This window comes from Oncorhynchus kisutch, unplaced genomic scaffold (genome assembly GCF_002021735.2).
Source record: "Oncorhynchus kisutch isolate 150728-3 unplaced genomic scaffold, Okis_V2 Okis05a-Okis16b_hom, whole genome shotgun sequence".
NCBI classification, from domain to species: domain Eukaryota; kingdom Metazoa; phylum Chordata; class Actinopteri; order Salmoniformes; family Salmonidae; genus Oncorhynchus; species Oncorhynchus kisutch.
The window spans coordinates 5,946,027-5,972,527 of record NW_022261982.1 but is presented as its reverse complement, the minus strand read 5'-3'; the positions used below and the strand labels follow the sequence as shown (position 1 = coordinate 5,972,527).

The 26,501-nt window shown below is 51.4% G+C and overlaps 1 protein-coding gene across 1 annotated transcript in view; it reads left to right on the top strand.

Annotated features, from left to right (window-relative positions):
• Positions 1–26,501, top strand: part of LOC109879479 (propionyl-CoA carboxylase alpha chain, mitochondrial) — a 64,564-nt gene that overhangs the window by 19,613 nt on the left and 18,450 nt on the right. The window contains exons 7-17 of the mRNA XM_031813356.1: positions 9,242–9,373; positions 17,157–17,193; positions 18,324–18,402; positions 18,566–18,763; positions 19,078–19,228; positions 19,382–19,525; positions 19,763–19,837; positions 20,411–20,479; positions 20,583–20,658; positions 21,802–22,015; positions 23,587–23,689. Of these exons, the coding sequence (XP_031669216.1) occupies positions 9,242–9,373; positions 17,157–17,193; positions 18,324–18,402; positions 18,566–18,763; positions 19,078–19,228; positions 19,382–19,525; positions 19,763–19,837; positions 20,411–20,479; positions 20,583–20,658; positions 21,802–22,015; positions 23,587–23,689 (1,278 nt within the window). The remainder of the gene's footprint in view (positions 1–9,241; positions 9,374–17,156; positions 17,194–18,323; positions 18,403–18,565; positions 18,764–19,077; positions 19,229–19,381; positions 19,526–19,762; positions 19,838–20,410; positions 20,480–20,582; positions 20,659–21,801; positions 22,016–23,586; positions 23,690–26,501) is intronic.

Here is a 26,501-nt window from a genome sequence, read left to right as displayed (position 1 = left end):
CCGAAAATATAGAAATTCCAACGGGTGCGATGATGCGGTCTATATTCAGAACCACATTCCTGTAAAGCTTAGAGACAATATAATGTTCTATACTATTGAAGTGATATGGCTGCAGGTTCATCTGCCTCACCTAAAGCCCATTCTGGTGGGAAGCTGCTATAGACCACCAAGTGGTAACAGTCAGTATCTGGATAATATGTGTGAACTGCTTGATAATGTGATATCAACAGAGAAGTATATTGTCTGGGTGATTTGTAAATATTGATTGGCTCTCATCAAGCTGCCCACTCAAGACAACACTTCAAACTGTAATCAGTGTCTGCAACCTGGTTCAGGTTGTCAGTCAACCTACCAGGGTTGTTCCAAACAGCACAGGAATTAAATCATCATGTATTGATCACATCTTTACTAACGCTGCAGAAATGAGCTTGAAAGCAGCATCCAAATCCATGGGATGTAGTGATCACAATGTAACAGCCATATCTGGGAAAAACAAGTTCCAAAGGCTGGGCCTAATATAGTGTATAAGAGGTCAGGCTGGGCCTAATATAGTGTATAAGAGGTCAGGCTGGGCCTAATATAGTGTATAAGAGGTCAGGCTGGGCCTAATATAGTGTATAAGAGGTCAGGCTGGGCCTAATATAGTGTATAAGAGGTCAGGCTGGGCCTAATATAGTGTATAAGAGGTCAGGCTGGGCCTAATATAGTGTATAAGAGGTCAGGCTGGGCCTAATATAGTGTATAAGAGGTCAGGCTGGCCTAATATAGTGTATAAGAGGTCAGGCTGGGCCTAATATAGTGTATAAGAGGTCAGGCTGGGCCTAATATAGTGTATAAGAGGTCAGGCTGGGCCTAATATAGTGTATAAGAGGTCAGGCTGGGCCTAATATAGTGTATAAGAGGTCAGGCTGGGCCTAATATAGTGTATAAGAGGTCAGGCTGGGCCTAATATAGTGTATAAGAGGTCAGGCTGGGCCTAATATAGTGTATAAGAGGTCAGGCTGGGCCTAATATAGTGTATAAGAGGTCAGGCTGGGCCTAATATAGTGTATAAGAGGTCAGGCTGGGCCTAATATAGTGTATAAGAGGTCAGGCTGGGCCTAATATAGTGTATAAGAGGTCAGGCTGGGCCTAATATAGTGTATAAGAGGTCAGGCGGGCCTAATATAGTGTATAAGAGGTCAGGCTGGGCCTAATATAGTGTATAAGAGGTCAGGCTGGGCCTAATATAGTGTATAAGAGGTCAGGCTGGGCCTAATATAGTGTATAAGAGGTCAGGCTGGGCCTAATATAGTGTATAAGAGGTCAGGCTGGGCCTAATATAGTGTATAAGAGGTCAGGCTGGGCCTAATATAGTGTATAAGAGGTCAGGCTGGGCCTAATATAGTGTATAAGAGGTCAGGCTGGGCCTAATATAGTGTATAAGAGGTCAGGCTGGGCCTAATATAGTGTATAAGAGGTCAGGCTGGGCCTAATATAGTGTATAAGAGGTCAGGCTGGGCCTAATATAGTGTATAAGAGGTCAGGCTGGGCCTAATATAGTGTATAAGAGGTCAGGCTGGGCCTAATATAGTGTATAAGAGGTCAGGCTGGGCCTAATATAGTGTATAAGAGGTCAGGCTGGGCCTAATATAGTGTATAAGAGGTCAGGCTGGGCCTAATATAGTGTATAAGAGGTCAGGCTGGGCCTAATATAGTGTATAAGAGGTCAGGCTGGGCCTAATATAGTGTATAAGAGGTCAGGCTGGGCCTAATATAGTGTATAAGAGGTCAGGCTGGGCCTAATATAGTGTATAAGAGGTCAGGCTGGGCCTAATATAGTGTATAAGAGGTCAGGCTGGGCCTAATATAGTGTATAAGAGGTCAGGCTGGGCCTAATATAGTGTATAAGAGGTCAGGCTGGGCCTAATATAGTGTATAAGAGGTCAGGCTGGGCCTAATATAGTGTATAAGAGGTCAGGCTGGGCCTAATATAGTGTATAAGAGGTCAGGCTGGGCCTAATATAGTGTATAAGAGGTCAGGCTGGGCCTAATATAGTGTATAGAGGTCAGGCTGGGCCTAATATAGTGTATAAGAGGTCAGGCTGGGCCTAATATAGTGTATAAGAGGTCAGGCTGGGCCTAATATAGTGTATAAGAGGTCAGGCTGGGCCTAATATAGTGTATAAGAGGTCAGGCTGGGCCTAATATAGTGTATAAGAGGTCAGGCTGGGCCTAATATAGTGTATAAGAGGTCAGGCTGGGCCTAATATAGTGTATAAGAGGTCAGGCTGGGCCTAATATAGTGTATAAGAGGTCAGGCTGGGCCTAATATAGTGTATAAGAGGTCAGGCTGGGCCTAATATAGTGTATAAGAGGTCAGGCTGGGCCTAATATAGTGTATAAGAGGTCAGGCTGGGCCTAATATAGTGTATACGAGGTCAGGCTGGGCCTAATATAGTGTATACGAGGTCAGGCTGGGCCTAATATAGTGTATACGAGGTCAGGCTGGGCCTAATATAGTGTATACGAGGTCAGGCTGGGCCTAATATAGTGTATAAGAGGTCAGGCTGGGTCTAATATAGTGTATACGAGGTCAGGCTGGGCCTAATATAGTGTATACGAGGTCAGGCTGGGCCTAATATAGTGTATACGAGGTCAGGCTGGGCCTAATATAGTGTATACGAGGTCAGGCTGGGCCTAATATAGTGTATAAGAGGTCAGGCTGGGCCTAATATAGTGTATAAGAGGTCAGGCTGGGCCTAATATAGTGTATAAGAGGTCAGGCTGGGCCTAATATAGTGTATACGAGGTCAGGCTGGGCCTAATATAGTGTATACGAGGTCAGGCTGGGCCTAATATAGTGTATACGAGGTCAGGCTGGGCCTAATATAGTGTATAAGAGGTCAGGCTGGGCCTAATATAGTGTATACGAGGTCAGGCTGGGCCTAATATAGTGTATACGAGGTCAGGCTGGGTCTAATATAGTGTATACGAGGTCAGGCTGGGCCTAATATAGTGTATAAGAGGTCAGGCTGGGCCTAATATAGTGTATAAGAGGTCATACAATAAGTTGTGTAGTGATTCATATGTTGGTGATGTAAAGAATATTTGCTGGTCTCTGGTAAGTAATGAGGAGCAACCAGATGCTGCTGGTCTGGTGTGTAATCAGAAGCTGCTGGTCTGGTGTGTAATGAGGAGCAACCAGACGCTGCTGGTCTGTTGTGTAATGAGGAGCAACCAGACGCTGCTGGTCTGGTGTGTAATGAGGAGCAACCAGATACTGCTGGTCTGGTGTGTAATGAGGAGCAACCAGACGCTGCTGGTCTGGTGTGTAATGAGGAGCAACCAGACGCTGCTGGTCTGGTGTGTAATGAGGAGCAACCAGACGCTGCTGGTCTGGTGTGTAATGAGGAGCAACCAGACGCTGCTGGTCTGGTGTGTAATGAGGAGCAACCAGATGCTGCACTTGACACCTTTATAAAACTACTTATTCCAGTTAGTAATAAGCAACGCACCCATTAAGAAATGACTGTAAAAACTGTTAAATCTCCTTGGATTGATGAGGAAATGAAAAAATGGTATGGGTTGAGAGGGATGAGGTGTAAGGTATGTCAAATAAGTCTGTCAGCCCAACTGACAGGTAACCGTACTGAAAGTTAAGAAATCATGTGACTAAACTAAATAAAAATAAACTACACTATGAAACAAAGATGAATTATATAAAGAATGACAGTAAGAAGCTTTGGGGCTCATTAAATTACAATTTGGGGGAAGCCAACTCGGCTCCATCATTCATTGAACCAGATGGCTCACTCATCATAAAGCCCACTGATATTGCAAACTACTTTAAGGATGTTTTTATTGACAAGATAAGCAACATTCGGGATGACATGCCAGCAACACTGGCTGACACATCTAAGTATATGTGACCAAATGATGAAAGACAAGAAATGTACTTTTGAATTCTGTAAATTCAGTGTGGAGGAGGTGAAAATTATTGTGGGGTCTGACAAATTATTGTGTGTTGCCAACGGGGTCTGACAATCTGGTTGGAAAATTACTGAGGGTAATTGCAGACGATATTGCCTCTCTTATTTGTCACATCTCCAATTTAATCCTACTAGAAAGTGTGTCCCCTCAGGCCTGGAGGGAAGCTAAAGTCATTCCGCTACCCAAGAATAGTAAAACCCCCTTTACAGGCTCAAATAGCTGAACAATCAGCCTGTTACCAACCTTTAGTAAACTTCTGGGGAAAATTGTTTGACCAGATATAATGCTATTTCATGGTAAACAAATTGACAACAGACTTTCAGCTTATAGGGAAGGACACTAAACAAGCACAGCACTTACACAACTGACTGATGATTGACTGAGAGAAATTTGTGATAAAATGATTGTGGGGGCTGTCTTGTTTGACTTCACTGCAGCTTTTAACATTATCGATCATAGTCTGCTGCTTGTAAAACATGTGTGTATTATGGCTTTACACCCCCTACTATAATGTGGATAAAGAGTTACCTGTCTAACAGAACACAGAGGGTGTTCTTTAATGGAAGCCTCTCAAACATAATCCAAATGGAATCAGGAATTCCCCAGGGAAGCTGTTTAGGCCGCTTGCTTTTTAATTTTTTTCACTTACTTTGAGTAAAGCCAGAGTTTCTATGTATGCGGGTGACTCGACACTATACACGTCAGCTACTACAGTGACTGAAACGACTGCAACACTTAGCAAAGAGCTGCAGTTAGTTTCGGAGTGGGTGTTCCTTGGCCGAGATGGGAGAACTTGCCAGAAGGACAATCGTCTTTACAGAACTTCACCGATCTGGGCTTTATGGGAGAGTGGTCGGACCGAAGCCACTTTTGAGAAAAAGGCACTTGACAGCAGGTATAAAGGCCTGTGAAAGACAGAGCATGAGGGAAAAGGTTAGGTGGTCTGATCAGACTAAAATGTAACTCTTTGGTCTGAATGCAAAGCGCTATGTCTGGAGAGAACCAGGCACAGCTCATCACCTGTCTAACACCATCCCTACCGTGAAGCATGGTGGTGGCAGCATCATACTATGGGGATGCTTTCAGCTGCAGGGACTGGGAGACTGGTAAGGATAGAGAAAACAATGAATGGAGCCAAATACAGGAAAACCCTTGATGAGAACCTGCTTCAGAGTGCAAACAACCTTAGACTGGGGCGATGACCCCAGACATACAGCCAAAGCAACGCTGGAATGGCTTCAGAACTAGAATATGAAAGTCCTTGAGTGGCCCAGCAGAAGCCCAGACTTAAATCCCATTGAAAATCTGTGGAAAGACTTGAAGATTGCTGTTCCCCGGCACTCCCCATTTAACTTAACAAAGCTTGAGAAAATCTGCAAGGAAGAAGCTGATCCAAATCTGCAAGGCAAAGCTGATCCAGACATCCCCCAAGACGACTTAAAGCTGTAATCCCAACCAAAGGTGCTTCTACAAAGTATTGACTCAGCTGTGAATACTTAGTGCCTTCAGAAATTATTCACACCCCTTGACTTTTTCCATGTTTTGTTGTTCCAGCCTGAATTTAAAATGGATTTTTACATTGAAAGTGTGTGTCACTGGCCTTCACACAATTCCCCATAATGTCAAAGTAGGTTGTAATTTTTAAAATTTTTAAAATTAAAAATTAAGATAATATCTTGACTCAATAAGTAATCAACCCCTTTGTTATGGCAAGCCTAAATGAGCACTGGAGTAAAAATGTGCTTAACCAGTCACATAATAAGTTACTTGGACTCGTGTTCAATACTAGTGTGTACCTCATCTCTGTATCCAACTCATACAGTTATCTGTAAGGTCCCTTCAGTCGAGGAAAAATTTTCAAACACAGATTCAACCACAAAGACCAGGGAGGTTTTCCAATGCCTCACAAAGAAGGGCACCTATTGGTAGATGGGTATAAAAAAAAGATACAATTAGACATGACATATTCCTTTGAGCATGGTGAAGTTGTTAGTTACACTTTAGATGGTGTCCCTTCAAAGATACAGACCTCCTTCCTAACTCAGTTGCTGGAGAGGAAGGAAACTGCTCAGGGATTTCACCATGAGGCCAATGGTGACTTTAAAACAGAGTTTAATGTTTGTGATAGGAGAACTGAGGACGGATCAACATTGTTAACCTAAATGACAGAGTGAAAAGAAAACCTGTACAAAATAGATATTCTGAAACATGTATCCTGTTTGCAATAAGTCACTAAAGTAAAACAGCAAAAAATGAATACAAAGTGTCATGTTTGGGACAAATCCAATACATTACTGAGTGCCTCTCTTCATATTTTCAAGCGTGGTGGTGGCTGCATCATGTTATGGGTATGCTTGTCATCGGCAAGGACTATAGAGTTTTTTGGGGGGGATAAAAATCAACAGAATACAGCTAAGCACAGTCACAGTAGAGGAAAACCTGGTTCAGTCTGCTTTCCACCAGACACTGGGAGACGAATTCACCTTTCAGCAGGACAATAACCCTAAACACAAGGCCAAATCTACACTGGAGTTGCTTACCAAGAAGACATTGAATGTTCCTGACTCACACCCCTTCAGTCAGCTTGAAAATCTATGGCTAGACTTGAAAATGGCTGCCTAGCAATGATCAACAACCAACTTGGCAGAGCTTGAAGAACTCAGAGCTCGTATAGACTTACCCAGAAAGACTCACAGCTGTAATCACTGCCAAAGGTGCTCCTACAAAGTATTGACTCAGGGGTGTGAGTCAATACTTGTGTGTTTTTGTATTTCAATAAATTAACAAAACATTTGAAAAACATGTTTTCACTTTGTCATTACAGGTTAATGTGTGTAGTAGATGTGTTAATCCATTTTGCATTCAGGCTGTAACACAAGAAAATGCAGAGGGGTATGAATACTTTCCTAAGGCGCTGTATATATTGTTCAAACAGTGATCTGGAGCCAAGATGGAGGAGTTGTTGTATATATTGTTCAAACAGTGATCTGGAGCCAAGATGGAGGAGTTGTTGTATATATTGTTCAAACAGTGATCTGGAGCCAAGATGGAGGAGTTGTTGTATATATTGTTCAAACAGTGATCTGGAGCCAAGATGGAGGAGTTGTTGTATATATTGTTCAAACAGTGATCTGGAGCCAAGATGGAGTTGTTGTATATTGTTCAAACAGTGATCTGGAGCCAAGATGGAGGAGTTGTGTATATTGTTCAAACAGTGATCTGGAGACAAGATGGAGGAGTTGTATATATTGTTCAAACAGTGATCTCTACAACCAAGTCAAAGTCTAACAAGGAAGCCTACTGATGAAATGAGAACGAAGGTACCTTTTTGTGTAAAACTTAAATCATTTCACTAAAGTAGGGGTTTTGTTCATCTGTTTTCTCTCTTCACCACTCTTCTCTTTGTCCCTCTCAGCTAAGCTTATTATTTACAAACAGCAGAATTATCTCTGGGTCGAGTCCCCCTCTTCTCCTTCTTTGCCTTTGTCCTGTGTGGCATGCTATGGGAACCAGGGCCCATTCATTTTAATGGTGCTGAATTGGCAGTCATTGAGGGTGAATCTCCATACTAATAACAGGCCCTTAAGCTACGACCCCAATGGAACCCAATTCCCTATATAGTGCACTATTTTTGACCAGAGCCCAGTCAAAGGTGATGCACTTCATAGGGGATAGGTTGCCATTTGGGCCACAACATTACTGCCCTGCTGTAGGCCTGACGATGGGCCCTGAGGCTCTGCCACTGTGTGTCAGGCAGGAAGCAATATCCAACAGGCTCTATACAACACAAAGACAACGGGAGAGAGAGAGAGAACAAGCGCCCCTCTTCCCGTCCCTCTTTCTTTCCCTGTTTATAAGCCTTAAGTACTGTCATGTTTCCAGGGCTAGTGGGTAATGTAGGAGGGGTAGATGTGACGACAGGAGACTAGGCCTCAACTATTACAGCCTGAAGGGGTTTGTGTTGAGTTCCCAAGACGGCACTGTTTTGACTGACAAGAAATGTCTGTGATGGAGTCTCTTCCTGTATCTTTTACCTATTTCACATGTTGTCCTCGCCAGCTTCGACTTTGACTTATAGCTGCTTTATTGAAGAAAAATGTACTCGCTGTGACTGAGATGTGGTTGTCCCACCTCGCTGTGACTGAGATGTGGTTGTCCCACCTCGCTGTGACTGAGATGTGGTTGTCCCACCTCGCTATGACTGAGTTGTGGTTGTCCCACCTCGCTGTGACTGAGATGTGGTTGTCCCACCTCGCTGTGACTGAGATGTGGTTGTCCCACCTCGCTATGACTGAGATGTGGTTGTCCCACCTCGCTGTGACTGAGATGTGGTTGTCCCACCTCGCTATGACTGAGATGTGGTTGTCCCACCTCGCTGTGACTGAGATGTGGTTGTCCCACCTCGCTATGACTGAGATGTGGTTGTCCCACCTCGCTGTGACTGAGATGTGGTTGTCCCACCTCGCTGTGACTGAGATGTGGTTGTCCCACCTCGCTGTGACTGAGATGTGGTTGTCCCACCTCGCTGTGACTGAGATGTGGTTGTCCCACCTCGCTGTGACTGAGATGTGGTTGTCCCACCTCGCTGTGACTGAGATGTGGTTGTCCCACCTCGCTGTGTTTAGGGGAGATAAACTGTAAGTCGCTCTGAATAAGAGTGTCTGCTAAATGACGGAAATAAATAAATACTGAAATTGGTGAAAAATATTGAACACGTTTAAATTGTTGATCCTGGAACCAATTCAACGACTATAATCATGTAGGTTGGTATAGGTAGCAGCTCTATACTGACCCAGGTCTGTTCATTATGTAGGTTGGTATAGGTAGCAGCTCTATACTGACCCAGGTCTGGTCATTATGTAGGTTGGTATAGGTAGCAGCTCTATACTGACCCAGGTCTGGTCATTATGTAGGTTGGTATAGGTAGCAGCTCTATACTGACCCAGGTCTGTTCATTATGTAGGTTGGTATAGGTAGCAGCTCTATACTGACCCAGGTCTGTTCATTATGTAGGTTGGTATAGGTAGCATCTCTATACTGACCCAGGTCTGTTCATTATGTAGGTTGGTATAGGTAGCAGCTCTATACTGACCCAGGTCTAGTCATTATGTAGGTTGGTATAGGTAGCATCTCTATACTGACCCAGGTCTGTTCATTATGTAGGTTGGTATAGGTAGCAGCTCTTACTGTCCCAGGTGTGATTGTCTGTCTGTGGTTCCAGTGAATGGTTGTTCTCTGATGTGGTGATGATGTTGTTGGTCTCCTGCAGGCTGCAGAAGACGTGGTGTTCATAGGACCGGACACCCACGCCATCCATGCCATGGGCGACAAGATCGAGAGCAAGCTCCTTGCCAAGGCAGCCAATGTCAACGTCATCCCTGGGTTCGACGGGGTCGTCGAGGTGAGCTATACTGTCAACATGGTTGTCCTTGCAACAACTTTCTGCAAGCATATGATCATCCTGGCAACAAATCAAACTGGATCTACATTTAACAGTACCACTCAGATCTGGTCTTCATTATCCCTCATTCTACAAACAGGCATTTGTTTTCCTCCATCTCTATTCTCCTCATCTCTCTCTCCTCTACCCTCTCTCTCCTCTACCCCTCTCTCTCCTCTACCCCCTCTCTCCTCTACCCCCTCTCTCCTCTACCCCCTCTCTCCTCTACCCCTCTCTCATCTACCCCCTCTCTCCTCTACCCCCTCTCTCCTCAGCTATTTGCCTTTCTCGGTCTCTCTCCTCAGCTATTTGCCTTTCTCGGTCTCTCTCAATCTTCCCTTCTTTCTCTCCTTTCTCCCCCCTCTCCTGCTCTTCCTCTCTCCTCTCTCTACTCTCTCTACTTAGCCTTTTGCCTTTCTCTCTTTCTATCTCCTCTCCCACCTCCCCTCTCTTCTCCTGCTCTTCCACTCTCCTCTCCCACCTCTCTCTTCTCTCTCTACTCTCTCTACTTAGCCTTTTGCCTTTCTCTCTTCTCTCTTTCTCTCTCCTCTCCCACCTCCCCCTCTCTTCTCCTGCTCTTCCACTCTCCTCTCCCCACTCTCTCCTCTCCTGCTCTTCCACTCTCCTCTCCCCACTCTCTCCTCTCCTGCTCTTCCACTCTCCTCTGTATACAGTGATGGTCCTAATAGAGCTGTGTGGGCCATGTTTAACACTTTGCCTGCAAATGGCTAGTAGTAAAATAGATAAAGATGGTTGTTGTCACGTAGCTGTCACAGGCCAGGGGGGCAACAACAGCTCTGATGGGGTGATCTCTTCTACCTATGCTGCCCCCATGGCATGATTGATGGGTAGACAGACAGACAGACCGGCAGGGAGACACAGGCAGAGAGGCAGGGAGACACAGGCAGAGAGGCAGGGAGACACCGGCAGAGAGGCAGGGAGACACCGGCAGAGAGGCAGGGAGACACCGGCAGAGAGGCAGGGAGACACCGGCAGAGAGGCAGGGAGACACCGGCAGAGAGGCAGGGAGACACCGGCAGAGAGGCAGGGAGACACCGGCAGAGAGGCAGGGAGACACCGGCAGAGAGGCAGGGAGACACCGGCAGAGAGGCAGGGAGACACCGGCAGAGAGGCAGGGAGACACCGGCAGAGAGGCAGGGAGACACCGGCAGAGAGGCAGGGAGACACCGGCAGAGAGGCAGGGAGACACCGGCAGAGAGGCAGGGAGACACCGGCAGAGAGGCAGGGAGACACCGGCAGAGAGGCAGGGAGACACCGGCAGAGAGCAGGGAGACACCGGCAGAGAGGCAGGGAGACACCGGCAGAGAGGCAGGGAGACACGGCAGAGAGGCAGGGAGACACAGGCAGAGAGGCAGGGAGACAGGCAGAGGCAGGAGACACAGGCAGAGAGGCAGGGAGACACAGGCAGAGAGGCAGGGAGACACAGGCAGAGAGGCAGGGAGACACAGGCAGAGAGGCAGGGAGACACAGGCAGAGAGGCAGGGAGACACAGGCAGAGAGGCAGGGAGACCAGGCAGAGAGGCAGGGAGACACAGGCAGAGAGGCAGGGAGACACAGGCAGAGAGGCAGGGAGACACAGGCAGAGAGGCAGGGAGACACAGGCAGAGAGGCAGGGAGACACAGGCAGAGAGGCAGGGAGACACAGGCAGAGAGGCAGGGAGACACAGGCAGAGAGGCAGGGAGACACAGGCAGAGAGGCAGGGAGACACAGGCAGAGAGGCAGGGAGACACAGGCAGAGAGGCAGGGAGACACAGGCAGAGAGGCAGGGAGACACAGGCAGAGGCAGGGAGACACAGGCAGAGGCAGGGAGACACAGGCAGAGAGGCAGGGAGACACAGGCAGAGAGGCAGGGAGACACAGGCAGAGAGGCAGGGAGACACAGGCAGAGAGGCAGGGAGACACAGGCAGAGAGGCAGGGAGACACAGGCAGAGAGGCAGGGAGACACAGGCAGAGAGGCAGGGAGACACAGGCAGAGAGGCAGGGAGACACAGGCAGAGAGGCAGGGAGACACAGGCAGAGAGGCAGGGAGACACAGGCAGAGAGACACAGGCAGAGAGGCAGGGAGACACAGGCAGAGAGACACAGGCAGAGAGGCAGGGAGACACAGGCAGAGAGGCAGGGACACACAGGCAGAGAGACACAGGCAGAGAGGCAGGGAGACACAGGCAGAGAGGCAGGGAGACACAGGCAGAGAGGCAGGGAGACACAGGCAGAGAGGCAGGGAGACACCGGCAGAGAGGCAGGGAGACACAGGCAGAGAGACACAGGCAGAGAGGCAGGGAGACACAGGCAGAGAGGCAGGGGACACACAGGCAGAGAGACACAGGCAGAGAGGCAGGGAGACACAGGCAGAGAGGCAGGGACACACAGGCAGAGAGACACAGGCAGAGAGGCAGGGAGACACAGGCAGAGAGGCAGGGAGACACAGGCAGAGAGGCAGCAGAGAGGCAGGGAGACACCGGCAGAGAGGCAGGGAGACACCCGGCAGAGAGGCAGGGAGACACCGGCAGAGAGGCAGGGAGACACCGGCAGAGAGGCAGGGAGACACCGGCAGAGAGGCAGGGAGACACCGCAGAGAGGCAGGGAGACACAGGCAGAGAGGCAGGGAGACACAGGCAGAGAGGCAGGGAGACACAGGCAGAGAGGCAGGGAGACACAGGCAGAGAGGCAGGGAGACACAGGCAGAGAGAGGCAGGGAGACACAGGCAGAGAGGCAGGGAGACACAGGCAGAGAGGCAGGGAGACACAGGCAGAGAGGCAGGGAGACACAGGCAGAGAGGCAGGGAGACACAGGCGAGAGGCAGGGAGACACAGGCAGAGAGGCAGGGAGACACAGGCAGAGAGGCAGGGAGACACAGGCAGAGAGGCAGGGAGACACAGGCAGAGAGGCAGGGAGACACAGGCAGAGAGGCAGGGAGACACAGGCAGAGAGGCAGGGAGACACAGGCAGAGAGGCAGGGAGAACAGGCAGAGAGGCAGGGAGACCACAGGCAGGGAGACACAGGCAGAGAGGCAGGGAGACACAGGCAGAGAGGCAGGGAGACACAGGCAGAGAGGCAGGGAGACACAGGCAGAGAGGCAGGGAGACACAGGCAGAGAGGCAGGGAGACACAGGCAGAGAGGCAGGGAGACACAGGCAGAGAGGCAGGGAGACACAGGCAGAGAGGCAGGGAGACACAGGCAGAGAGGCAGGGAGACACAGGCAGAGAGAGGCAGGGAGACACAGGCAGAGAGAGGCAGGGAGACACAGGCAGAGAGGCAGGGAGACACAGGCAGAGAGGCAGGGAGACAGGCAGAGAGGCAGGGAGACACAGGCAGAGAGGCAGGGAGACACAGGCAGAGAGGCAGGGGAGACACAGGCAGAGAGGCAGGGAGACACAGGCAGAGAGGCAGGGAGACACGGCAGAGAGGCAGGGAGACACAGGCAGAGAGGCAGGGAGACACAGGCAGAGAGGCAGGGAGACACAGGCAGAGAGGCAGGGAGACACAGGCAGAGAGGCAGGGAGACACAGGCAGAGAGGCAGGGAGACACAGGCAGAGAGGCAGGGAGACACAGGCAGAGAGGCAGGGAGACACAGGCAGAGAGGCAGGGAGACACAGGCAGAGAGGCAGGGAGACACAGGCAGAGAGGCAGGGAGACACAGGCAGAGAGAGGCAGGGAGACACAGGCAGAGAGGCAGGGAGACACAGGCAGAGAGGCAGGGAGACACAGGCAGAGAGGCAGGGAGACACAGGCAGAGAGGCAGGGAGACACAGGCAGAGAGGCAGGGAGACACAGGCAGAGAGGCAGGGAGACACAGGCAGAGAGGCAGGGAGACACAGGCAGAGAGGCAGGGAGACACAGGCAGAGAGGCAGGGAGACACAGGCAGAGAGGCAGGGAGACACAGGCAGAGAGGCAGGGAGACACAGGCAGAGAGGCAGGGAGACACAGGCAGAGAGGCAGGGAGACACAGGCAGAGAGGCAGGGAGACACAGGCAGAGAGGCAGGGAGACACAGGCAGAGAGGCAGGGAGACACAGGCAGAGAGGCAGGGAGACACAGGCAGAGAGGCAGGGAGACACAGGCAGATAGGCAGGGAGACACAGGCAGGGAGACACAGGCAGAGAGGCAGGGAGACACAGGCAGAGAGGCAGGGAGACACAGGCAGAGAGGCAGGGAGACACAGGCAGAGAGGCAGGGAGACACAGGCAGAGAGGCAGGGAGACACAGGCAGAGAGGCAGGGAGACACAGGCAGAGAGGCAGGGAGACACAGGCAGAGAGGCAGGGAGACACAGGCAGAGAGGCAGGGAGACACAGGCAGAGAGAGGCAGGGAGACACAGGCAGAGAGAGGCAGGGAGACACAGGCAGAGAGGCAGGGAGACACAGGCAGAGAGGCAGGGAGACACAGGCAGAGAGGCAGGGAGACACAGGCAGAGAGGCAGGGAGACACAGGCAGAGAGGCAGGGAGACACAGGCAGAGAGGCAGGGAGACACAGGCAGAGAGGCAGGGAGACACAGGCAGAGAGGCAGGGAGACACAGGCAGAGAGGCAGGGAGACACAGGCAGAGAGGCAGGGAGACACAGGCAGAGAGGCAGGGAGACACAGGCAGAGAGGCAGGGAGACACAGGCAGAGAGGCAGGGAGACACAGGCAGAGAGGCAGGGAGACACAGGCAGAGAGGCAGGGAGACACAGGCAGAGAGGCAGGGAGACACAGGCAGAGAGGCAGGGAGACACAGGCAGAGAGGCAGGGAGACACAGGCAGAGAGGCAGGGAGACACAGGCAGAGAGGCAGGGAGACACAGGCAGAGAGAGGCAGGGAGACACAGGCAGAGAGGCAGGGAGACACAGGCAGAGAGGCAGGGAGACACAGGCAGAGAGGCAGGGAGACACAGGCAGAGAGGCAGGGAGACACAGGCAGAGAGAGGCAGGGAGACACAGGCAGAGAGGCAGGGAGACACAGGCAGAGAGGCAGGGAGACACAGGCAGAGAGGCAGGGAGACACAGGCAGAGAGGCAGGGAGACACAGGCAGAGAGGCAGGGAGACACAGGCAGAGAGGCAGGGAGACACAGGCAGAGAGGCAGGGAGACACAGGCAGAGAGGCAGGGAGACACAGGCAGAGAGGCAGGGAGACACAGGCAGAGAGGCAGGGAGACACAGGCAGAGAGGCAGGGAGACACAGGCAGAGAGGCAGGGAGACACAGGCAGAGAGGCAGGGAGACACAGGCAGAGAGGCAGGGAGACACAGGCAGAGAGGCAGGGAGACACAGGCAGAGAGGCAGGGAGACACAGGCAGAGAGGCAGGGAGACACAGGCAGATAGGCAGGGAGACACAGGCAGAGAGGCAGGGAGACACAGGCAGGGAGACACAGGCAGAGAGGCAGGGAGACACAGGCAGAGAGGCAGGGAGACACAGGCAGAGAGGCAGGGAGACACAGGCAGAGAGCAGGGAGACACAGGCAGAGAGGCAGGGAGACACAGGCAGAGAGGCAGGGAGACACAGGCAAGAGGCAGGGAGACACAGGCAGAGAGAGGCAGGGAGACACAGGCAGAGAGAGGCAGGGAGACACAGGCAGAGAGGCAGGGAGACACAGGCAGAGAGGCAGGGAGACACAGGCAGAGAGGCAGGGAGACACAGGCAAGAAGGCAGGGAGACACAGGCAGAGAGGCAGGGAGACACAGGCAGAGAGGCAGGGAGACACAGGCAGAGAGGCAGGGAGACACAGGCAGAGAGGCAGGGAGACACAGGCAGAGAGGCAGGGAGACACAGGCAGAGAGGCAGGGAGACACAGGCAGAGAGGCAGGGAGACACAGGCAGAGAGGCAGGGAGACACAGGCAGAGAGGCAGGGAGACACAGGCAGAGAGGCGGGAGACACAGGCAGAGAGGCAGGGAGACACAGGCAGAGAGGCAGGGAGACACAGGCAGAGGAGGCAGGGAGCACAGGCAGAGAGGCAGGGAGACACAGGCAGAGAGGCAGGGAGACACAGGCAGAGAGAGGCAGGGAGACCCAGGCAGAGAGGCAGGGAGACACAGGCAGAGAGGCAGGGAGACACAGGCAGAGAGGCAGGGAGACACAGGCAGAGAGGCAGGGAGACACAGGCAGAGAGGCAGGGAGACACAGGCAGAGAGGCAGGGAGACAGGCAGAGAGGCAGAGAGGCAGGGAGACACAGGCAGAGAGGCAGGGAGACACAGGCAGAGACACAGGCAGAGAGGCAGGGAGACACAGGCAGAGAGGCAGGGAGACACAGGCAGAGAGGCAGGGAGACACAGGCAGGGAGACACAGGCAGAGAGGCAGGGAGACACAGGCAGAGAGGCAGGGAGACACAGGCAGAGAGAGGCAGGGAGACACAGGCAGAGAGAGGCAGGGAGACACAGGCAGAGAGGCAGGGAGACACAGGCAGGGAGACACAGGCAGAGAGGCAGGGAGACACAGGCAGAGAGGCAGGGAGACACAGGCAGAGAGAGGCAGGGAGACACAGGCAGAGAGAGGCAGGGAGACACAGGCAGAGAGGCAGGGAGACACAGGCAGAGAGGCAGGGAGACACAGGCAGGGAGACACAGGCAGAGAGGCAGGGAGACACAGGCAGAGAGGCAGGGAGACACAGGCAGAGAGGCAGGGAGACACAGGCAGAGAGGCAGGGAGACACAGGCAGAGAGGCAGGGAGACACAGGCAGAGAGGCAGGGAGACACAGGCAGAGAGGCAGGGAGACACAGGCAGAGAGGCAGGGAGACACAGGCAGAGAGGCAGGGAGACACAGGCAGAGAGGCAGGGAGACACAGGCAGAGAGGCAGGGAGACACAGGCAGAGAGGCAGGGAGACACAGGCAGAGAGGCAGGGAGACACAGGCAGAGAGGCAGGGAGACACAGGCAGAGAGGCAGGGAGACACAGGCAGAGAGGCAGGGAGACACAGGCAGAGAGGCAGGGAGACACAGGCAGAGAGGCAGGGAGACACAGGCAGAGAGGCAGGGAGACACAGGCAGAGAGGCAGGGAGACACAGGCAGAGAGGCAGAGAGACACAGGCAGAGAGGCAGGGACACACAGGCAGAGAGGCAGGGAGACACAGGCAGAGAGGCAGGGAGACACAGGCAGAGAGGCAGGGAGACACAGGCAGAGAGGCAGGGAGACACAGGCAGAGAGGCAGGGAGACACAGGCAGAGACACAGGCAGGGAGACACAGGCAGAGACACAGGCAGGGAGACACAGGCAGAGACACAGGCAGGGAGACACAGGCAGAGACACAGGCAGGGAGACACAGGCAGAGACACAGGCAGGGAGACACAGGCAGAGACACAGGCAGGGAGACACAGGCAGATACACAGGCAGGGAGACACAGGCAGAGACACAGGCAGGGAGACACAGGCAGAGACACAGGCAGGGAGACACAGGCAGAGACACAGGCAGGGAGACACAGGCAGAGACACAGGCAGGGAGACACAGGCAGAGACACAGGCAGGGAGACACAGGCAGAGACACAGGCAGGGAGACACAGGCAGAGAGGCAGGCAGGCAGGGAGACACAGGCAGGCAGGGAGACACAGGCAGAGAGGCAGGCAGGCAGGGAGACACAGGCAGAGAGGCAGGCAGGCAGGGAGACACAGGCAGAGAGGCAGGCAGGCAGGGAGACACAGGCAGGCAGGGAGACACAGAGGAACAAAGGGATGGTTGAGGAGATGAGGGTGAGCCTCCCTCTGTTGGTGGTTGGTGGAACTTACAACTCTGTCTCCTGTCTCAGAACGTGGAGGACGCTGTGAAAATTGCAGGAGACATCGGTAAGTGAATCAAAATTCCATTCATTATTTAAAAAAGATTTGCCTGGGCTCCATGCAGAATTTTCATATTGTGTTGTTGATCAGGCTACCCGGGTCATATTGTGTTGTTGATCAGGCTACCCGGGTCATATTGTGTTGTTGATCAGGATACCCGGTCATATTGTGTTGTTGATCAGGATACCCGGTCATATTGTGTTGTTGATCAGGCTACCCGGGTCATATTGTGTTGTTGATCAGGCTACCCGGGTCATATTGTGTTGTTGATCAGGCTACCCGGGTCATATTGTGTTGTTGATCAGGCTACCCGGGTCATATTGTGTTGTTGATCAGGCTACCCGGGTCATATTGTGTTGTTGATCAGGATACCCGGGTCATATTGTGTTGTTGATCAGGCTACCCGGGTCATATTGTGTTGTTGATCAGGATACCCGGTCATATTGTGTTGTTGATCAGGCTACCCGGGTCATATGTGTTGCTGATCAGGCTACCCAGTCATACTGTGTTGTTGATCAGGCTACCTGGGTCATATTGTGTTGTTGATCAGGCTACCCGGGTCATATTGTGTTGTTGATCAGGCTACCCGGGTCATATTGTGTTGTTGATCAGGCTACCCGGTCATATTGTGTTGTTGATCAGGCTACCTGGGTCATATTGTGGTGTTGATCAGGCTACCCGGGTCATATTGTGGTGTGATCAGGCTACCCGGGTCATATTGTGTTGTTGATCAGGCTACCCGGGTCATATTGTGGTGTTGATCAGGCTACCCGGGTCATATTGTGGTGTTGATCAGGCTACCTGGGTCATATTGTGGTGTTGATCAGGCTACCCGGGTCATATTGTGGTGTTGATCAGGCTACCCGGGTCATATTGTGGTGTTGATCAGGCTACCCGGGTCATATTGTGTTGCTGATCAGGCTACCCGGTCATATTGTGTTGCTGATCAGGCTACCCGGGTCATATTGTGTTGCTGATCAGGCTACCCGGGTCATATTGTGTTGTTGATCAGGCTACCTGGGTCATATTGTGTTGCTGATCAGGCTACCCGGGTCATATTGTGTTGTTGATCAGGCTACCCGGGTCATATTGTGTTGCTGATCAGGCTACCCGGGTCATATTGTGTTGTTGATCAGGCTACCCGGTGATGATCAAGGCCTCGGCAGGAGGAGGGGGGAAAGGCATGAGGATCGCCTGGAACGATGATGAGACCAGGTGAGATTCGTTATTACTGTAATAAATGCAATTCAAATCTAATAAAAGCATTTAAATGAAACAATCATTTATACGTCTCTACACTGTGTAGTAAGATATTTATAGACTTTATTAAGACATTTCATTAGACTTGAATAAACCGCTTCCATTCTGTCTTTCCCAGGGAAGGTTTCCGTTTGTCCTCACAGGAGGCTGCGTCTAGTTTCGGAGACGACCGTCTGCTGATAGAGAAGTTTGTAGACAACCCCAGACACATTGAGATCCAGGTCCTGGCTGATAAGCATGGTAATGCTCTGTGGCTGAACGAGAGGGAGTGTTCTATCCAGAGGAGGAACCAGAAGGTGGTGGAGGAGGCTCCAAGGTCAGGGGTCAATGTTTTCACCTTTTAAATTATTCATTGGTGTAAGTCCCAGGTGGGCTCCCGAGTGGCGCAGCGGCACTGCATCTCAGTGCATGAAGTGTCACTACAGTACCTGGTTCGAATCCAGGCTGCATCACACCCGGCCGTGATTGGGAGTCCCATAAGGTGGCGCACAATTGTCCCAGCGTCGTCTGGGTTTGGCCGGTATAGGTGGTCATCGTAAATAAGACTTTGTTCTCAACTGACTAGTTAAATAAAGGTTCCATTAAATAAATGTCTTGGGTTGTAAGTGATTTCTGTCCTCCTCTCTGCAGTACGTTCCTGGACCCAGAGACACGTCGTGCGATGGGGGAGCAAGCGGTACAGCTGGCTAAAGCAGTCCAGTACTCCTCTGCCGGGACCGTAGAGTTCTTGGTGGACTCCAACAAGAACTTCTACTTCCTGGAGATGAACACTCGCCTTCAGGTGGGGCGATGGGAAGAAAGCCGTACTTTAGTCTCTGTGTGTGTTTTTCTGTGACATGACAAGTCCAGACACTTGAGCCAAGTGACTTCCTGTAACCAACCCAGTCCTCCCTTCTGAGTGGTTGACCCGACCGCTGACCTTTTCCCCCTTCAGGTGGAGCACCCAATCACAGAGTGCATCACTGGTCTGGACCTGGTGCAGCAGATGATCCGTGTGGCCAAGGGTTTCCCTCTGCTACATAAACAGGAAGACATCCCCATCAACGGCTGGGCTATAGAGAGCAGAGTCTACGCTGAGGTGGGCTTCACTGAACACTTGTTCTGCTCTGTACCGTAGAGTGAAGCCGGTCATGTTCTGCTCTGTACCGTAGAGTGAAGGTCAGCCCTTCTGCTGCCTTGTGAATGTGTCACCTCTCTCTACGAAGAGCTTTCTGGGTCCCCACTGTCTGCTGGACACTTCCTGTGTGTTATAGAGGCTATGGAGAGTTTATTAGGCAGTTATAACCTGTTATAAAGCATGTTTCTCCTTCTCCAGGACCCCTACAAGTCCTTTGGTCTGCCCTCCATTGGACGCCTGTCACAGTACCAGGAACCCATCAACCTCCCAAAGGTGAGTCACATGCTTGTGTGCATATGCTATGAGTTGACCTCTCTGTTATTTCTACTGAAGACGTGATGTGTGTTGACCTCTCTGTTATTTCTACTGAAGACGTGATGTGTGTTGACCTCTCTGTTATTTCTGCTGAAGACGTGTGTTGACCTCTCTGTTATTTCTGCTGAAGACGTGTGTTGACCTCTCTGTTATTTCTGCTGAAGACGTGTGTTGACCTCTCTGTTATTTCTGCTGAAGACGTGTGTTGACCTCTCTGTTATTTCTGCTGAAGACGTGATGTGTGTTGACCTCTCTGTTATTGTCATACTGACATGTAGTCATATACTGACATGTAGTCATATACTGACATGTAGTCATATACTGACATGTAGTCATATACTGACATGTAGTCATATACTGACATGTAGTCATATACTGACATGTAGTCATAGTGACATGTAGTCATATACTGACATGTAGTCTTATTGACATGTAGTCTTACTGACATGTAGTCATAGTGACATGTAGTCATACACTGACATGTAGTCTTATTGACATGTAGTCATAGTGACGTTGTCTCCTCTCTGTCAGGTGCGTGTGGACAGTGGCATCCAAGAAGGAAGTGACATCAGTATCTACTATGACCCAATGATCTCCAAGGTCAGCTACTGTGTTCTCCTCAAACTGCCCAACACAATCACATTGCCCTTTCCAGTATGTTTTACTGATCTGTAATGTGAATGTCCCTCTGTGCTCGCCGTAGCTGGTGACCTATGGCGCCACGCGCGCTGAAGCCCTGCAGAGGATGGAGGCGGCTCTCGATAACTACGTCATCAGAGGTAAGGCACTCACTCACACTCACTCACTCACTCACTCACTCACTCACTCACTCACTCACACACACACACACTCTCACACACACACACACTCACTCACACACTCACTCACTCACTGTGTGTTGGGTGTTAGAGCTTTCTGGAAGCATCTTCAGTACCTCAAGACTCTGACATTTTCTGTATAGCTACACACATGTAGAGGTTCTGATCTCTACCTGTCTCTGTCTGTTGTTCCTGTGTGTGTGACTGTCCAGGGGTCTGATCTCTACCTGTCTCTGTCTGTGTGACTGTCCAGGGGTCTGATCTCTACTGGTCTCTGTCTGTTGTTCCTGTGTGTGACTGTCCAGGGGTCTGATCTCTACCTGTCTCTGTCTGTTGTTCCTGTGTGTGTGACTGTCCAGGGGTCTGATCTCAACCTGTCTCTGTCTGTGTGACTGTCCAGGGGTCTGATCTCTACTGGTCTCTGTGTGACTGTCCAGGGGTCTGATCTCTACCTGTTTCTGTCTGTTGTTCCTGTGTGTGTGACTGTCCAGGGGTCTGATCTCTACCTGTTTCTGTCTGTGTGACTGTCCAGGGGTCTGATCTCTACCTGTCTCTGTCTGTGTGACTGTCCAGGGGTCTGATCTCTACCTGTTTCTGTCTGTTCCTGTGTGTGTGACTGTCCAGGGGTCTGATCTCTGTCTGTTGTTCCTGTGTGTGTGACTGTCCAGGGGTCTGATCTCTACCTGTCTCTGTCTGTGTGACTGTCCAGGGTCTGATCTCTACCTGTCTCTGTCTGTTGTTCCTGTCTGTGTGACTGTCCAGGGGTCTGATCTCTACCTGTCTCTGTGTGTGTGACTGTCCAGGTGTCTGATCTCTACCTGTGTGTGTGACTGTCCAGGTGTCTGATCTCTACCTGTGTGTGTGACTGTCCAGGGGTCTGATCTCTACCTGTCTCTGTGTGTGTGACTGTCCAGGTGTCTGATCTCTACCTGTCTCTGTGTGTGTGACTGTCCAGGTGTCTGATCTCTACCTGTCTCTGTGTGTGTGACTGTCCAGGGGTCTGATCTCTACCTGTCTCTGTCTGTTGTTCCTGTGTGGGTGACTGTCCAGGTGTCTGATCTCTACCTGTCTCTGTCTGTTGTTCCTGTATGTGTAACTGTCTAGGTGTGACCCACAACATCCCCCTGCTCAGAGAGATCATCACCCACCCTCGCTTCATCTCTGGTGACATCACCACTAACTTCCTGCCAGAGGAATACCCAGAGGGGTTCAAAGGTCACCAGCTGACCTCCGAGGGTCGCAGGGAGCTCGTCGCCACCGCAGCCGCTCTCTACGTCTCCGCACAGCTCCGCTCCCAGAGGTTCCTGGGTAATCTCAGGTAAATTAAAACCAATTCAAATAACTGTGGGAACTAATTGTAGGAGTTGGTGCTGGAACAGCACATAGATGAAGCACCATCTTGGTCAGGTTGATACTGTAAAATATGTTTTTAAAAGATTTAACCTGGTTAAATCAAACAGAGAGGAGGTAAAAACACCAAGAGGTTCTAGTTGACATCAGAAAGAGCTAGAGCTCTCATTGTTCCTCGTGTTAATTATTGTGCTGTTTCACTGTGTCTGAATGTCCATTGTCTGTTTTTACAGAGGTTATTATTGTGTTGTGTGTTTAAACCAGTGTTTTACATGTTCCATTGTTTGTAGCACCGGCTCAGTCCTGCAATATGTCACCAGTTAACAGAGCTGTATCCTAGCGTGGTGTAGCAGTCTGCTGGTCAAACTGTTAGACTTGATTCTCTCTGTCAGCCCTGCCATCTGTCTAAACATCTGGCCACATTTTCTTCTTTCTTTTTCGGATCGTTTCCTTTCGTTGTTCATTAACCGCTGGGGGTCGGTCTTTGTAGTTGCAGTCAGTGGTAGAGGCCCCCTCCCTCCCTCCCTTCTCTCACCCCTCCCTCCCTCCCTTCTCTCACCCCTCCCTCCCTCCCTTCTCTCACCCCTCCCTCCCTCCCTTCTCTCACCCCTCCCTCCCTCCCTTCTCTCACCCCTCCCTCCCTCCCTTCTCTCACCCCTCCCTCCCTCCCTTCTCTCACCCCTCCCTCCCTCCCTTCTCTCACCCCTCCCTCCCTCCCTTCTCTCACCCCTCCCTCCCTCCCTTCTCTCACCCCTCCCTCCCTCCCTTCTCTCACCCCTCCCTCCCTCCCTTCTCTCACCCCTCCCTCCCTCCCTTCTCTCACCCCTCCCTCCCTCCCTCCCCTCTCTCCCTCCCTCCCTTCCCTTCTCTCCCTCCCTCCCTCCCTTCCCTTCTCTCACCCCTCTCTCCCTCCCTCCCTTCCCTTCTCTCACCCCTCCCTCCCCCCCTTCCCTTCTCTCACCCCTCCCTCCTTCCCTTCCCTCCCCTCCCTCCCTCCCTCCCTCCCTGTCTCCCTCCCTCCCTGTCTCCCTCCCTCCCTGTCTCCCTCCCTCCCTGTCTCCCTCCCTCCCTGTCTCCCTCCTGTCTCCTCCCTCCCCCTTCCTCTCTCTCAGAGCAGGGATACACCAGACAGATCCTTCTACAGTGGAGTGTTCCAGAGAGCATGATCAGTAAAGCCTCAACACTATAATTAGCCATCAACATTTTATAAACATTTATATCTTTTGAATTTCTGGTTCAAAATCTAAACTTGTATGTTTTGGAGCTGTTGATTATGTTAATTTATACCATGCTCATTTCAAGTGTCTTTGTTAATAGAAGTTGTATTAGGAAGATTGGCTGAGAGGTCAGCTGGCTGTGAGCTCCTTGGTTCAGCTTTGTAACAGAGCAGCAGACTGGTCTCTGGTGTCGGGAGAGAGAGGAGGCAGCTGTCAGTCAGTGGAGGAGCTGACTCTGTTTATACAGCTTCCTCTGACCCTCAGAGAATAGCTCTCTGAGACTGATACTAATGGGAAAGTGGTGTGTGTGTGTGTGTTTCAGGGTGTCCACCACCCCCCAGGAGCAGAGACAGTGGGAGCTGTGTGTGGAGTTGGAGAAGGGAAGCCACACAGTCGCTGTGTCACGCTCTGGATCCACGTTCACTGTGAGCGACACACACACACACACACACACTGGGGTCTGAAATTATTGACACCCTTGATAAAGATGAGCAAAAAACTGTAAAAGTGAAATTATTTAAATACTGAGATCTAATTTATGCAACAAAAAGGGGATATTATATTATTATTCAAAGAAAGACATTTTGTTTAACAAGTTATTTTAGTTTCTCTCAAAGGTAGGGATCAACATTATCATCCCTGTTTTTAATACATTTTAATACCGTTCCTCCCATTGAAAACCTGTGGTTTGAATTGTTGAGGGCAGTTGCCCAGACGAAGGAAAGATCTGGAAGGATTCTGTATGGAGGAACGGTCCAAGATCCCTCCTAATGTGTTCTCCTCGTTACTGTTATTCTCGCAAGGTGAAGTATTGAAAACAGAGGTGTCAATCATCTTGACCCCTACCTTTTTAGAGATTAAAAAAAGACTAATAATAAAACTATTGTATTAGTATATAAAATAACATACTTTTCCCATTTATTTGAGCAAACAATATAGCTCAGTATTTGAGTTATATGCTTTATACAGTCACCCTGCTGATCATTTATCATGGTGTCAATCATTTGGGACCCCACTCTATATCCCTGTGGTTTGGTAGAGTGAATGAAGGCAGTCGGCCCTTCTCTCTGTGAGGGGGCTTGAATGGAGCTGAGGTCCAGGTGGTGAGGGGGAGGAGGGGTTGTCCTGGCCGACAGACATCACTCGGTGGCTGGGTGTTTAGACACCTGCAGTCCCTGGTCTGGTGGGTTGTTTTCCTTGAACCAGGATGACATGTGCTCCTAATCAGCCTCTCCTGGTCACCCTGAACCACTGAACCACACATCAAACTAGGGGCCAGTACCCCCCAGGAGAGGAACGACTGGTGCTGGGTACTGGGTCTCTCGCTGGTCCTCTAGTAGTGGATACTGGGTCTCTCCCTGGTCCTATAGTAGTGGATACTGGGTCTCTCCCTGGTCCTCTGGTAGTGGATACTGGGTCTCTCCCTGGTCCTCTAGTAGTGGATACTGGGTCTCTCCCTGGTCCTCTCCTATAGTAGTGGATACTGGGTCTCTCCCTGGTCCTCTAGTAGTGGATACTGGGTCTCTCCCTGGTCCTCTCCTATAGTAGTGGATACTGGGTCTCTCCCTGGTCCTCTAGTAGTGGATACTGGGTCTCTCCCTGGTCCTCTGGTAGTTGATACTGGATCTCTCCCTGGTCCTATAGTAGTGGATACTGGGTCTCTCCCTGGTCCTCTAGCAGTGGATACTGGGTCTCTCCCTGGTCCTATAGTAGTGGATACTGGGTCTCTCCCTGGTCCTATAGTAGTGGATACTGGGTCTCTCCCTGGTCCTATAGTAGTGGATACTGGGTCTCTCCCTGGTCCTCTCCTCTGGTAGTGGATACTGGGTCTCTCCCTGGTCCTCTCCTATAGTAGTGGATACTGGGTCTCTCCCTGGTCCTCTCCTATAGTAGTGGATACTGGGTCTCTCCTTGGTCCTCTAGTAGTGGATACTGGGTCTCTCCCTGGTCCTATAGTAGTGGATACTGGGTCTCTCCCTGGTCCTCTCCTCTGGTAGTGGATACTGGGTCTCTCCCTGGTCCTCTCCTATAGTAGTGGATACTGGGTCTCTCCCTGGTCCTCTCCTATAGTAGTGGATACTGGGTCTCTCCTTGGTCCTCTAGTAGTGGATACTGGGTCTCTCCCTGGTCCTATAGTAGTGGATACTGGGTCTCTCCCTGGTCCTCTCCTCTGGTAGTGGATACTGGGTCTCTCCCTGGTCCTCTAGTAGTGGATACTGGGTCTCTCCCTGGTCCTCTAGTAGTGGATACTGGGTCTCTCCCTGGTCCTCTAGTAGTGGATACTGGGTCTCTCCCTGGTCCTATAGTAGTGGATACTGGGTCTCTCCCTGGTCCTATAGTAGTGGATACTGGGTCTCTCCCTGGTCCTCTAGTAGTGGATACTGGGTCTCTCCCTGGTCCTATAGTAGTGGATACTGGGTCTCTCCCTGGTCCTCTCCTCTAGTGGTGGATACTGGGTCTCTCCCTGGTCCTCTCCTCTAGTAGTGGATACTGGGTCTCTCCCTGGTCCTCTGGTAGTGGATACTGGGTCTCTCCCTGGTCCTATAGTAGTGGATACTGGGTCTCTCCCTGGTCCTCTCCTCTAGTAGTGGATACTGGGTCTCTCCCTGGTCCTCTCCTCTCTAGTAGTGGATACTGGGTCTTTCCCTGGTCCTCTGGTAGTGGATACTGGGTCTCTCCCTGGTCCTCTAGTAGTGGATACTGGGTCTCTCCCTGGTCCTCTAGTAGTGGATACTGGGTCTCTCCCTGGTCCTCTGGTAGTGGATACTGGGTCTCTCCCTGGTCCTCTAGTATTGGATACTGGGTCTCTCCCTGGTCCTCTAGTAGTGGATACTGGGTCTCTCCCTGGTCCTCTAGTAGTGGATACTGGGTCTCTCCCTGGTCCTATAGTAGTGGATACTGGGTCTCTCCCTGGTCCTATAGTAGTGGATACTGGGTCTCTCCCTGGTCCTCTAGTAGTGGATACTGGGTCTCTCCCTGGTCCTATAGTAGTGGATACTGGGTCTCTCCCTGGTCCTCTCCTCTAGTGGTGGATACTGGGTCTCTCCCTGGTCCTCTCCTCTAGTAGTGGATACTGGGTCTCTCCCTGGTCCTCTGGTAGTGGATACTGGGTCTCTCCCTGGTCCTCTGGTAGTGGATACTGGGTCTCTCCCTGGTCCTATAGTAGTGGATACTGAGTCTCTCCCTGGTCCTCTCCTCTAGTAGTGGATACTGGGTCTTTCCCTGGTCCTCTGGTAG